The 13116-nt window shown below is 38.8% G+C and overlaps 1 protein-coding gene across 1 annotated transcript; it reads right to left on the reverse strand.

The window, feature by feature from the left end:
* Positions 1-248: 248 nt before the first annotated feature.
* Positions 249-2785, reverse strand: cdkn2a/b (cyclin-dependent kinase inhibitor 2A/B (p15, inhibits CDK4)). The gene is made up of 2 exons (XM_084931508.1): positions 2333-2785; positions 249-1412 (listed from the first exon to the last, which is right to left on the reverse strand). The coding sequence occupies exons 1-2, from the start codon at positions 2465-2467 to the stop codon at positions 1152-1154; spliced, it is 396 nt and encodes a 131-aa protein (XP_084787634.1). The 5' UTR covers positions 2468-2785; the 3' UTR covers positions 249-1151.
* Positions 2786-13116: the final 10331 nt, after the last annotated feature.

Genomic DNA, 13116 nt, shown 5'->3' on the forward strand with positions numbered 1-13116 from the left:
TTGGTTATAGGTGAACTTAAGCCATCCTCATGTTTAACACAGCTTTATACAATTTATTATTTTCTTTAATATCTTTTCAGATTTTTATTTTTCAATGAGGAGTTGGTAATGTACCACTAAAAGTAATTCTGACCCAAAACTCTACTAAAGCACCGTTAGGCGAGCTCCGTAAACGTGTCAGTTCTTCACTTAATAAATAAACATTTGCACAAATACTGGCATGATAATAATCCTTACCATGCGCTGTATGCAGTCTGTATCGGCTCAAAACCGCTTGGTTGTATTTTTATTTTCATGTTCGAAATAGTGCAATTAAAATAAGCAACACAAATAAAGCAGGTGAACAAAGAACAGGCACAGCGGGTTGCCTCCAACAACTCCGTACCCGTCAATTTACACGCTGGAAAAGGAAGCTTGACGGAGCAGTTACAAACTTGTCTAATCCTACCCCAACTTAAGAAAAGTTTAATTTATTCAAAAGCTCCTTTGGGATAATTAAACTACTGAGTTCAGAGTTACGTTTTTCATGTATTTTCCATTTGTTTTTAATTCTCCAGTACGCATCCTACAGCAGTCCAGCCTTCACAAACCAGTGTTACAGTTTACATCAAGGTGCAGAATATCAGTATTAGGTAATAATGAGATTAGGACTCAGTAGTGTGCATCCTGGATTTAAAAAAAAAAAAAAAAAAAAAAGTTCACAAACTTCGCAAAATTTCCAATTTCTTTCTAAAATATCTTTTGTATTATTTAGTTAAATATCTGATATGCAAACAATATAATATTTGGGTAAAACTGTACATTATATTTACAAGGAAAAATGTTTAAAAAGTGAAAATAAACACTTGAAAAACAAACAAATAAAACAAAACATATAAAACGTATTCTTAAATTAACAAAAGTTGCGATGTTGTTGTGTGAAAATGTGGCCTACATTTTTACACATAGACCCATCGACAACCCTGATTTCGTTAGAAATAAAATAATGATACACACCGAAAGTGAATAAATAAAGAGCAATATTGCATTTTACAGCAAAACTTCAAGTGTGTAATTTCGGCTGAAGGCCTTTTTAGGCCCCTGCTCTGCAAAGTCCACCTTCAGAACCGGCTGCAAGGAGTTAAAAAAACATAAAAATAGACATCACAGCGTTAAGGATTTTGCAGACTCTCCAGGAAATCAACAACATCTCCATGGCCGTGCTGTCTGGCTAAATCGACAGGCAGACGGTTTAGGTTGTCCCTGGCCTGCGGGTCTGCGTGGTGCTGCACTAATAGGTGCACAGTGTCCAGAAAGCCCGTCCGAGCAGCGTCGTGCAGCGGGCTTGCCCTGGTGCTTGAGTCCCCCACGTTGGGATTCGCTCCATGCTCGAGTAACAGCTGGGCCACCGACGTGCTCCCCATCATCATTACCTACACACAAAAAAACATGACCGGAAATCATATTAACCGATTTAACTGAATCCGATTATTTTACTCTGAAGCATAAAAACTATTTCATGTAGGCCCACCGTCACTCACTAATATAGGCGCACATTAAGCACAAGTACAGTTAATTATTTTTGCACTATTTGCACAGACACTTAACCTTGTGCGTTTATTTATTCATGTATTTATTATCATGCGGCTGACTTTAGTGTTGACTTTCATTTTACTTGAACCCGAGTCTTCTACACCCAACCAAAACAGGCCTGCTGTGACTGACGCAACAGGTTTTTTTAAAAGCTCCAAAGAATGTAGATAGGATGGATTATTGTAGTTGTTGTAGTGCAACAACTGAAGAGGCATTTCACTACCGATCAGCGCAACATGTGGGCCATGAATTCAAATATACATATATATATGTGTGTGTATATATATAAAGAAAGCGTAAAAATATATTATGATGCTTTATATTAAAGTATTTTTGTGCCACATATATTGCAATGCAGCCTAGTTTTTTAGGCCAATCCAAAGGCAAGAAACAACATTGTAGTTTCATTTCACTATAGTCTGATGCCGTTACAGCTTTTACAATAAACCAAAGGGATCCGGGATTGTTGCTTTTCCTCAATAAAAATACGCGACTTCCATAAACACAACAAAGCGCGTCACTTTCAGACCCGTCGTTTCTTTCTTTCTTTCTTTCTTTCTTTCTTTCTTTCTTTTTTAATGATTATTATTATTATTATTATTATTACTGACATGTATAAATCTCTATTAGCTAATAGTTGTAAAAATAATAGAAATAATAAGGATTTATGCCTGCGTTTGCCATTTGGAAACTTTGAGTTACCCCGCCTGATGAGACCCGTGTAAGTGGGAGAAAGTGGGCTGTTACTGACGGCACTGACCTGCAGAGCGGTTCGTCCAAAACTGTTCGTCCCGTTAACTTGAGCCCCTCTGTCCAGAAGAGCCTCCACCGCTGCCGTGTTTCCCTTCGCCGCGGCTGTGGTCAGTTCATCCTGGAGAGTCATTGTCACGTCCATAAAAACCTGCTGCGATAAGCTCCGTGTCAGGCTGCTCTGACAGGTAGCCCGGTGATGCTTATACGAGGAACAAAAAACGGCACTTAAACGCAACACGGTACCCGTCGAATAGTCCCGGCTCCTCGCTGGTGTGGTCTACGGTGTGGTCTTCAACCGTCCCCGGCTCAACAGTTTTTTTGGATCCCCCGGTTGCCTGGGTCGGATCAGCAACGCCGCTCATCGCCTGCCGGTGTGTGTCCGGGCTTGCCTATCGCTTGAATTGAGTGACGTCACCGTCTAGCTGTGACTGCAGAGCCGTTGCAGTGGTGCGACTGTGCGCATGCGCCTCAGAAAATTCGTTTGAAAGAACACGTCCTGCTCCCAGTGCTTAACCGGGTTTTTACTGTGAGGGGATGCTGGAAATCAGCTTTTACCGACAAATGTGACAAACCTCGACTAAACAGAATTGTTTGGGAGTTTTTCGTGATTTAATTAAAAAACGCAGCGGATTAAAGTAACTAGGTAGGCTGCATTTTTATCAAGTAGTGCTGTAGAATCCTCTTTGAGGAAGGCCTATTTATAATTTTGTCTACGAGTTAGCTAAATGTAAGTGTTCTGCTGCTTTATATTTTCACAGCATTTCAGTGTAAAAATATTGTATTTTTTACTGTTTTTACTCCAGTACAGTTTTTAAATTTCTATTTTCTATTTAGTGACAAAGTGGGCAGGTTAATTTATTACTGCTACTATGCTGCTAGTTATATGTAAAGTTACAACATAAAGCAGTAATGACATTTTGCATAATTACTGCTTTTTCAGGGTGACCATTTATAATATGGTAATGTTAAGAAGCAAATCAATCTAGCTGGCTGTGAATATATCCAATCAATATTGTGACTTACTTTGTGCAGTTCACATTTGACCATTAAAAACAGAATATGACTAAGCAGTCTCACCCATCTATATATTATAGCTGTGCCAGAGTTTTCAGTATCACATTATCTTCATTAGAGTAGAAATCTGTGTTCAGATAACATTAAATAGATGACAATACTCCGAGAAAAGGAGACTTGAGGTTCCACAGCTCGATGGTAATTGACTAGCAGCAGTAACTGTATAATTAATGGTTTCCTTATGTCTGATATATGTGATTATCTAAGCCAAAACAGATAAAAGTAATTGTTTAAATTTTCCTTTTTTCATAATGGTAACTGGTGTCATAGTGAAACTGCAATGCTGTGTTTCTTTATTTTCAAACCAGTTTTACCACATCTGGGCTTGTACTACCTGTCAGATGACAAAATCTTTTTCATAACCTCTTTCCCGTCACGTTCATTCACTCAACCAAGCTTCTCTGCTGTTCACTGCTCTCCACTTCCTTCTGGCGTCTAACCTCTAACCCTTTAGAAATACAAAATCTATAATCCTTTATTATGCATTCCTCAGCCACCATCTTCCCCTGGCCACTGTCCGTTGTACCTAACCACGTTTTTATAACCTCTAATCCACAAGTGTCGAACTCCAGGCCTCGAGGGCCGGTGTCCTGCAGGTTTTAGATGTGTCCTTGATCCAACACAGCTGATTTAAATGGCTAAATTGCCTCCTCAACATGTCTTGAAGTTCTCCAGAGGCTTGGTAACAAACTAATCATTTGATTCAGTTCAGGGTGAGATCTAAAACCTGCAGGACACCGGCCCTCGAGGCCTGGAGTTCGACACCCCTGCTCTAATCAGATCTGGGTACTGTGTCACACACCTCACCTGCATAATCTTAAATTTCTCCTTAAAAGGGGAGAACCTCAATGTGCAGGTGTTTCCTTAGACGACAATGCTCCTCAAGGTCAGGTTTACTTTTAATCTTGACCTTGTGATCAGCATATGAACGGCCATAATGGAGGAGAGGCAAACACAAACAAACAAACAAACAACCTCTGTAAATGATGTTAAATGTTAGCGCCACCTCTCTGTAAAAAAAAAAAAAAAAAAATACACCACATTATTTGCTGAAATAATTCTGGGTTTAGACTTGAAATATAGTTTCTACGCCTACAGCATATGTCCAGGATTTTTGAAGCCTGAACTGGGAAGGTGTGGTCTGTGTTGCTGCCTGTTGTCACGCCATTCACCATCTTATTTTGAGTTTCCTAGGAATAAACAATTTTGAAACTGGCTTTCGCAGCATGCCACGCATAGCAAGTCTTGTGATTTGATGTATGATTAGTAATATGATTAGTAATAGTTTTAGGATGATGGCTAGTCAGCATACATGTGGGCAGTAAGCAGTTCCTGATTCCATTCTTTGGATGAATCGTTTTGAGCGATGCTGCATTCAGATTGAAATAAAACAACAAAAATCAAGACAGAATTACTTTAAGGCACTTTATTTAACGTGTGTAAGTATTCAGGCATCTGTAAAGAAAAGTATTTTAGCTTTCTTTGGGTTTTAAACTTCGCTTTTCCAGTGAAAAACCTCTGCTTAACCCATTAAGCTCCAGTGTCTTACTTCCTTGTCGCTGTGTACACTTTATACTCACATAATCGCATCTGAAGAGTCTCCCTTCCGGGTTTATATTTTTTCTTTAGCCTGAAGACAGAGCTCAGAAGAGGTGTGGGCGTCTTTGTCGTGTGCAGAACAACTGAATTGCCAAATTGTGTATCACAGTTGTGATTGTTTCAGCTCGATCCTGGTTTCAATCTTTGAATGAAGTGTGTTGAGCAATGCTTCATTCAGGCTAATTTATCACACTCAAATTAAGACAGAAAGTTGAAGTGGTCATGTAGGAAACCAGATGCCTTTCAAAGCAGAGCTCAGGGCAATAAAATGCATCTAAATTGAATACCAAATTTTGAATTTTGAATTTCTCAGCTAAGACTGGGGTCACTCTCAAGACCAGGAGAAGAAAGTATCCTACCTTTTGACCACAAGAGTCTGTTTTAAATCTTTTTTTTTTTTTACATTAAGTTATTGAAGTGATTTCATTATGTAGTACACTGGCCTTTTTTTAGTATTATTATATTTGTTGATATCATGGCTGTTGTGTTTTGCCTATATGTTTGTGCACTGTATGCTGGGTAGTTTACAGGAAATAAAGTTCTCATTTTTATAACAGGCTCATACACTTTGTAAGCAGAATTTTGTCTTCTCTGTGAAAATTCTATATTTGGTTGATATTTGAATTGAGGTGACATTGAGTAAAGTAGGTAGATCCTGTGCATGACTTCAACAGTTTCTCCTCACGGCTATTTCTTAATGACCTTTTGGATGATGGGGAATTTCAAGCTGAAGATACATGGAATTCTTTGGCAACACTAGACTGCTAATAGATGAAAAAATTCCTAAAGACAATTTTTAGCTCAGTCAGCTGAACTGAGGTCATCCTTTGTACGTGCCTCCACGTTTTACAACAATGGCTTCCGCTTCAGGATTGGTCGGAATTCAATCAAGCTCACACAAACACGCACAGTCAACTGATGGGTCTTTACCCAAACTGTGCTCAAGGACAAGGTCAAATCAATTGTTTCATGTTTTTTTATGGTCGTGGTTACTATTGACCATTCAGTTATAATAGCCCTGAAGTCATAAACTTTAATTTGGGGGTGTTTTGACATTTTGTGAGTCTGCCTGACTTCACAGTGGACTTAAATTATTTTTAGTTAGTGCAATACAGCCAACCAATGACAGCAAATCTTTCTTACTGTACTTTACACATTACAGTAACCTGTGAAGTGTAACCGACTGACCACGTCCGGGTGACCTGTTGCACAAGACCTGAAAGGTCAATAGTGGCGTAAGGAGTTAACTTAGGTTCCAATAATGTGCAAGGATTTTCCAAGCTGTAACCTTTGCACATGTTAGCAGTTACCATGTTAGTTTAAATAGTAAAAAAAAAACTTGCATAAACACTTGAATAAAAGCTTCTTTTTAAATTTTTGGCTGCAGGTTTTTTTTCTCCTTTTCAAAAGTAGTAGTTTGCCGAGGATGACTGTGCAGCTGTTTGGTGTGTAGGGCATTTTCTTCTCTCTTTTTAAAAAACAGTAATAATTATGGTGCACATAATGTAGTGTAAAAGCAAGGACATACGGATGCAGTGAGTGTGTCACTGCTTAGTTTAAATACCGTTGAGTGTGGGTGTAGGTGTGTTGGCCTGGAAGTCCCCTGTATGCACGCACTAGTGTATATGTGTCTGTGTTTGGTTTAAGAAAAGGGCACAGTGACTGAACGGCTTATGCACCAGTTTAAAGTATGAAAAAATAAACAGGTCACTGTTTTAAAAAAAAAGAAGAAGAAAAAGGGCATTTAAAGTTAGCTTTATAATAATAACAAACAGATTCATCAAAACACGTCTTGTTCAGCGGTTTTTCTTTGTAGGGATTAACTTTGTGACATCACTGCAGTTGGAATGTCCTTCTGGTCAGAAAAATGCTCTGAGAAGAAAGGCCTCCTTTTCAGAGGTAAATTTAGCAACTTAGTTTGGGGGAAAACCAGTCAATAGTGATGTGGGCATCATTGTAATCTGCTAATTATACATAGAACTATATGGCGTTTCCCACAGAGCCTCTTCCAAGTTATATTCTTCGGTTTAGGAATTTTGTGCTCCGTTTGATGTTTGCTCTCGATGGCTTCTGAATGTGAACAAAACCTTTTAACGATTCGGATCTTCAGTTTTTGTTTTTTATCTCTCACCATTTGCACTTTGCTCTGTGCCTGCCGCCGTCCTAACCACAGTCCTCGAGAAGGGGAATACCTTCGCTCTGATTCCCGGCGAATGAAATCACCTCCTGCTGACTCTTCGTTTGAAATCCCCCTTTTTTTTTCTATTGTCTGTTTTGACCTGAGTCTCGGCTGCCTGCTAATTAATTTAATATAAATATTCTGATGCTGCTCGTCGTTAGTTTGCAGAGGCAGGCCTGTCTTGTTTATCTAGGTCTGTTTATATTCTTCCTCAAAGCAAAAAAAGCAAGTTCAGCAGTTCAACTTAAAAAGTATGCTTTTATGTCAACCTCTTCAAACACACATAGGCATGTTTACAAAGTTATATTCCACCTTCATTATGCCTCCACCCAGTGGCATCAGCACACCGTGGAGCTGTGTTTTCTTCCTAAAACCACACTTCTATTGATAGCTGCTAAGCAGTTCTGCACAATCTGTGGTATTTCGCCATGCTGTGATGAATCCCTGCCCTGCCCACCCACCAGGCTTTCTAATTATTTCCCTTTATTGCATCATCTCGATGTTACTGGTAACTTAATTCTTTCTCACACGTCCCTGAAAATTAATTTCTTATGTAAACTGTTGTCAGGCTTTCATTGGATCGGTGACTTCTCGGTGACTTGTGTACCTAGAGAAGACATACCAGCTGATCCAGCCTTTCTCCCAATATTTGCAGACCGCACATGACATCAAAGACACATCAAAAACCGAGACTAAGGTTAAGCACACATAATTCAGTAAACTGTATTGCTGATAAAGTCCTTGTTATGTCTGTGTTTTTGCTTTGAAGTCTGTGCACGAGCTGAGGAGTAATAACCAGACAGAGGGAGGCTTTTGTTGTGTATTTCGGTTACTTTTTTAACAACTCTATAAGTCATCCATTCATTAGATACGTATTTGGTTAGTCTTGCATTCTTTTTTGTTGACTAATCACCATCTTCATTCATCATCAGTGAGCTAATAACACTATTCTAGACATTAAACTCTTTTAGATCTTTTTTTTCAGTCGGCTGTATCTGCAAGGATTTGTTTTAATTCATACATATATTGTATTATACAGTACATTTATATATTTAGATATATATTTAGTTGAGCACAGTTAATTATATTAATACTTAATAAACTGAAAGGCCTCCAGTATATATTTTATGTATTAATATATAAAGAGAGTGGAAAATACTCACGGTTATCTGCCTGTGGAGTACTATTTTGTATTTTTGATACATAGATTGATACATAGTGTGAACTATGTATCAATCTATGTATCAATCAGGTCTAACTAACACAATTATCCTCTACTATATATTGTTGGACACTCGGCAGTTTAGAGTGATGCTTTAATAGCTTTTTGTAAATCAGCTGTTGGTTGTAAATGACACTGATGCACTCATCGTCTACTGTGGACAATAAATAATACAGTGTTTGTTGTTCTAGCTTACACCGATTGACTCCCAGTAAAATCCAGAAATGCTTCCCATAGTTTTCTAAATGGGAACTGGAGGTAGAGCCAATGGAAGCAGCTCTCGGTTCAGGCTGAAGGGACCGACGCCCTCTTTATTTTTCAGATTAGACTGAAAATGGGCTTGTTCTTATATAGCACTTTTCTACTCTGCATGAGCAGTAAAAGCACTTTATATGACGTGCCTCATTCACCCAATCACATAAACACTTATATAGAAAGCACCTATAAGTGCTTTCTATCCAACATTCGCACACAACTTGGAGTTTGGTATCTCACCCTCCTGAGCTAGTCCCCTCAAAAGTTTCCCTTTTAATAAAGCTTATAGTTAAAAGTGGATCATGTGACCCTAAACCATCCCTTAGTTATGCTGCTAAGGGCTAATGCTACCCACTCTTTCACTCTTTAATGAGCTTATATGCTACTATTGCACGCCATTACCTTCATGTTGTTTGTGTCCTTCGTAGCTCTTTTGTCTTTCCCCTCTGAGACCGGTCCCAGCACATAGCTGCACCCTGCCTGAGCCTGGATCTGCTGGAGGTTTCTTGCTGTTTAAAGGGGAGTTTATGTTCTCCACACAGTTGCAGACATTCTTGCTTATAGGAGTTTATTGAGATGCTCTCTATACTACTCAAGATGAGTATTGTTAGGCTCCAAATGTCAAGCACAAAGAAAAGGTTATCTGTCTTCTCTGTAAATACTAGATAATACGCTCGTAGTGACTTGGTTGCCTTACATTTCTGTGTCACGATATATTTATTCCCGATGTTAATTTGTTTTAAAATCTTCTAAATGCATCTTTTTAATCCAAAATTCTCCTGAAGTTTTACGTGGGTATTAATTCATGGTTTTAACAAATAGTGTGGGTAGTGCATTCCACCCTTGATCTTATTTCGTCACACACACACACACACACACGGTATCAGTGGACTGTTTGTTAGAGGCATGTAAGGTCGCCGATTTTCAGGGACTCCAGATAGAGAGCAGAGCGTGAAGAGAGGGAAGGATTTGCTTCCGCTGACATTTTCTCATTGTGCCAGTCACACACATACTGAGCAGCCACCCGCCCACATATGTACGGCTGCACCGAGCCACTGGGCCACCCTAATAATAATGCTGAAATAGATAGAGACATGGAAAGTGTGAGAAGCCATATTGACTGTCAGAAGGCTAACATGCGGTTCTTTTACAATGTTTAAACAGTCGACTACTCTAACAAGGAGTCCATTGTGCACTGATACTGGAGATATTGAAATGTTCTGCATAGTCTGCTCATAGATGTGTGTTTCTCCAGATTTGGACTTGAGGGAGTAATAAAGGCAGCATTGCTTCCATTGTTGGATTAACAAGAAAGGTGACATCATTCCACCTTATTATGACAGTGATTACTGGCAGCACCTTAAGATATGCTTACACAAACGAAACCAATGGGTTTATGAACTCTTTATAACCTGGTGGAAGCACGTCGACGAGCTCTTTCTAATGTTTCATCAATATAATAATAACAAAAGTGTTGTTTTTGTGAGGCTAAGGTTGTAGCTCTTTAATTTTTTTTGTGTGTGTGTGTTTTTTTTCCATTAATGCCGAAAAATGCCACACACTTAGTTGTGGCATCTTTGCAGGCTTTTCTAAAGTTAATTTTAGGACACACTCCTGCGCAATGTAATTATGTAAACAGAGAAGGATACAGGCTGGGGTTGTAAGGACAAAAGTGATTGATGTGACCTTTTAAAAAATCTACTCAATTGTTCCCAGCAAGTTTTGTTAGTCTTATAACTAGTATACAACATGGTAAAAATTAAAAAAAGAAGAAGAAGAAAAAAAAAGGTTTTCCTAATTTTTGTCAGAGGTTTTTCCAAACTCGGAATTTGGATTTTCTACCACAGTCCCACAGATGTAAAAGCGTCTTGAGGTTTTTTGTATACCGTTACATCAACCCTTCCCCTCAATGAGTTCCTGCCAAAGATAGTCATGTCCGCTCTCAGAGTTGTGTGGGTGGCCTGAGTGACTGCATGTTTGGCTCAGAGGCAGCTTTATGGAAATGTGTCATATTTATATAAAATGGAGATCCACGGAGATTCAGGGAAAGCTGCGAGAAATTTTATGAAGAGGGAAGTTTGGGGGAGGAAAATATGTGATAATAATTATGTGGAAATTATGTGGTTTTCAGGTAATTATTATTTGCACTTCCCAAACTCCCTCTAGGAACACCCTTGCTTATTTCTGCATTCCCAGATTAAAGCGTAATGAGATAATAGCTTTGTTAAAAGGTGGGGTCCAGTAAAGGTGTTTGCTCTGTGGCAAGGGTGTGTTAGGCAGCTGTCTCCGCCCAGTTGTTTATCCTGCCATCAGGATTTCTACTGTACTCTTCATTCGTCCATAAGCAATGAGTGTGAAGTAAACATATCTCTGTCTCAGATTTTTGTCCACGCTTTCTCCAAGAAATCTAGTTCCCTGTGCTCACTTCCTGTGTGTTTGCGGAGGCGTTTAGTCAGTGGAGATAGAGCGTGGTTTGATTAAGGCTGAACCATTACCTAAAAATGATATCAGACACGGAGGAAGTGAATATATTCGGTTTACAGACACCATGAATAAACACGATTTAAGATATATATGCCAGACATGAATAGTGTAGGTATTGATTTACCTCATAATTAAACAGCTGAATAAATGAGCAGTGATGGTGGGGAGTATTAATAATCTCCTGCTTAGCTAATCTATAAATACAACATTCATAGGCATGACTTCTTTAGATATTTACAAGTGAGGGACCATATACAGAGGGCTACAACAATACTCACTAATCAAACTGTCTCTAAATGTGAAAAGCAGATATTTCAGCCAAACCTTAGAACTTTGTTAAAATTTGTTATGGCCTGTTAACAGAATTTGGGGTCACTGACACAACCAATTTGAAGAGGACTTTAGAAAAGGAATTAAATATAGAGATCAGTGACGAGGTGTGGGACAAAGTTTGGGATAATGCTAAATCTCTGAGTGTCTGTAATAAAGTTAAGGCAATCCAAATTAAAATCCTACACAGAGCTCACATATCACCTTCTCAACGCCATAAATACAATTCAGACCTTTCTCCGCTGTGCCCTAAATGTAAAATAGAGGTGGGCAACCTCACGCACTGTCTATGGTCCTGCCGGAAAATACAACAATTCTGGATCCTCATAAAGTGTGAACTGGATAAGATCTTCACCACTGACACTGAATGCAATCCACTGTGTATGCTACTTGGAGTGGCAAACGACAAAATTAGGGGGACGTTTGGAAAGCAGCTCTATGCACTGTTAACATTCTGTGTAAGGAAATGTGTCCTCTTGAACTGGATCACGGACACGGCCCCATCTAAGACTCAATGGCATCGGACGGTATTGGAATATGTGTCACTAGATTTCCTAACATGCAAGCTACATAGTAGGGACAAAAAGTTTAATAAAATATGGGACCCATTTATGGCGTATGTCGGTTTGGATATTTCTGCTATTTTCTCACGGGCCTTGGTATAATGCAAGCAGATCACTGCTATTTTACATATATGTATTGTTAATCGTATCTCATAATCAAAATGTCTGGATTTTCCACTTATTTCTTTGTATTCATGAGCCGGGTTGCCTGTCTCTTTGTTTTGTTTTGTCTGTTTTGTTTCGTTCTGCTATGTTGTTGTTGTTGTTTTTTTTGTTTGTTCTTTTTTGTTGTTGTTGTTGTTTTGGTTATTTGTTTGTTTGTTTCATTTTGGTGTCAGTGTAAAGTTTAAAACTCAATAAACACACAGTTAAAAAAAAAAATAGTCTCCTGCTTTTTTGTGCAAGGGTGACTTGTAAGATGAACCGAAAGAGAAACCTATCGCTCTAAAAAAGTAGCGTCACATGATAAACCAGTCCTAGGATTCAAAGGTGCAATCACTCGTACTTTTCATGCCAGAGACCTTTGCTTTACGATAAGAGATAACTATTTAGATGAGTATGTAGTGTCCTTAGTAACAGTTATTGCATTTTAAATGCCAATTATCTTTTATGGTCATTATTTTACAATCAGCCAACCTTAGATTACCCTTTCACTATTATAGTTGACTGAGGATTTTTTTAAAAACATTTTGTCACTAGGGGGCAGAATAGTGACACTCATTTACAGTGAAGGTGCTCAGTTGAGCTCTGAAAAGGTCATTGGATGGTGAAAAGTGCACTGGTTTTTGCTGTGCACAGTCTGCCTCGAGGACCAGCCATGCTTCTAGGCTGCTGATTATCTAATTGATCTTTCTGGAAGATAAATCACTTCACTATTGTCTCTGAGTACAGTCAACTCAGTGCCGTGTTCGGAAAACCAGTTTGAGATCATTTGAACTTTGTGATGTGGTGTGTTGTCATGCTGGAAGCAGGCATCAGAAGATGGGTGCCCTTGGATGGATATGATCAGCAACAATACTTGGGTGTTTAAGCAATGCACATGCGATTATTATTACAGAAGAAAGTGATACGAATGATTCATAATG

The sequence above is a fragment of the Perissodus microlepis genome, chromosome 6 (genome assembly GCF_051167445.1).
Source record: "Perissodus microlepis isolate ML-2025 ecotype Zambia chromosome 6, ASM5116744v1, whole genome shotgun sequence".
In the NCBI taxonomy this organism is placed as follows: domain Eukaryota; kingdom Metazoa; phylum Chordata; class Actinopteri; order Cichliformes; family Cichlidae; genus Perissodus; species Perissodus microlepis.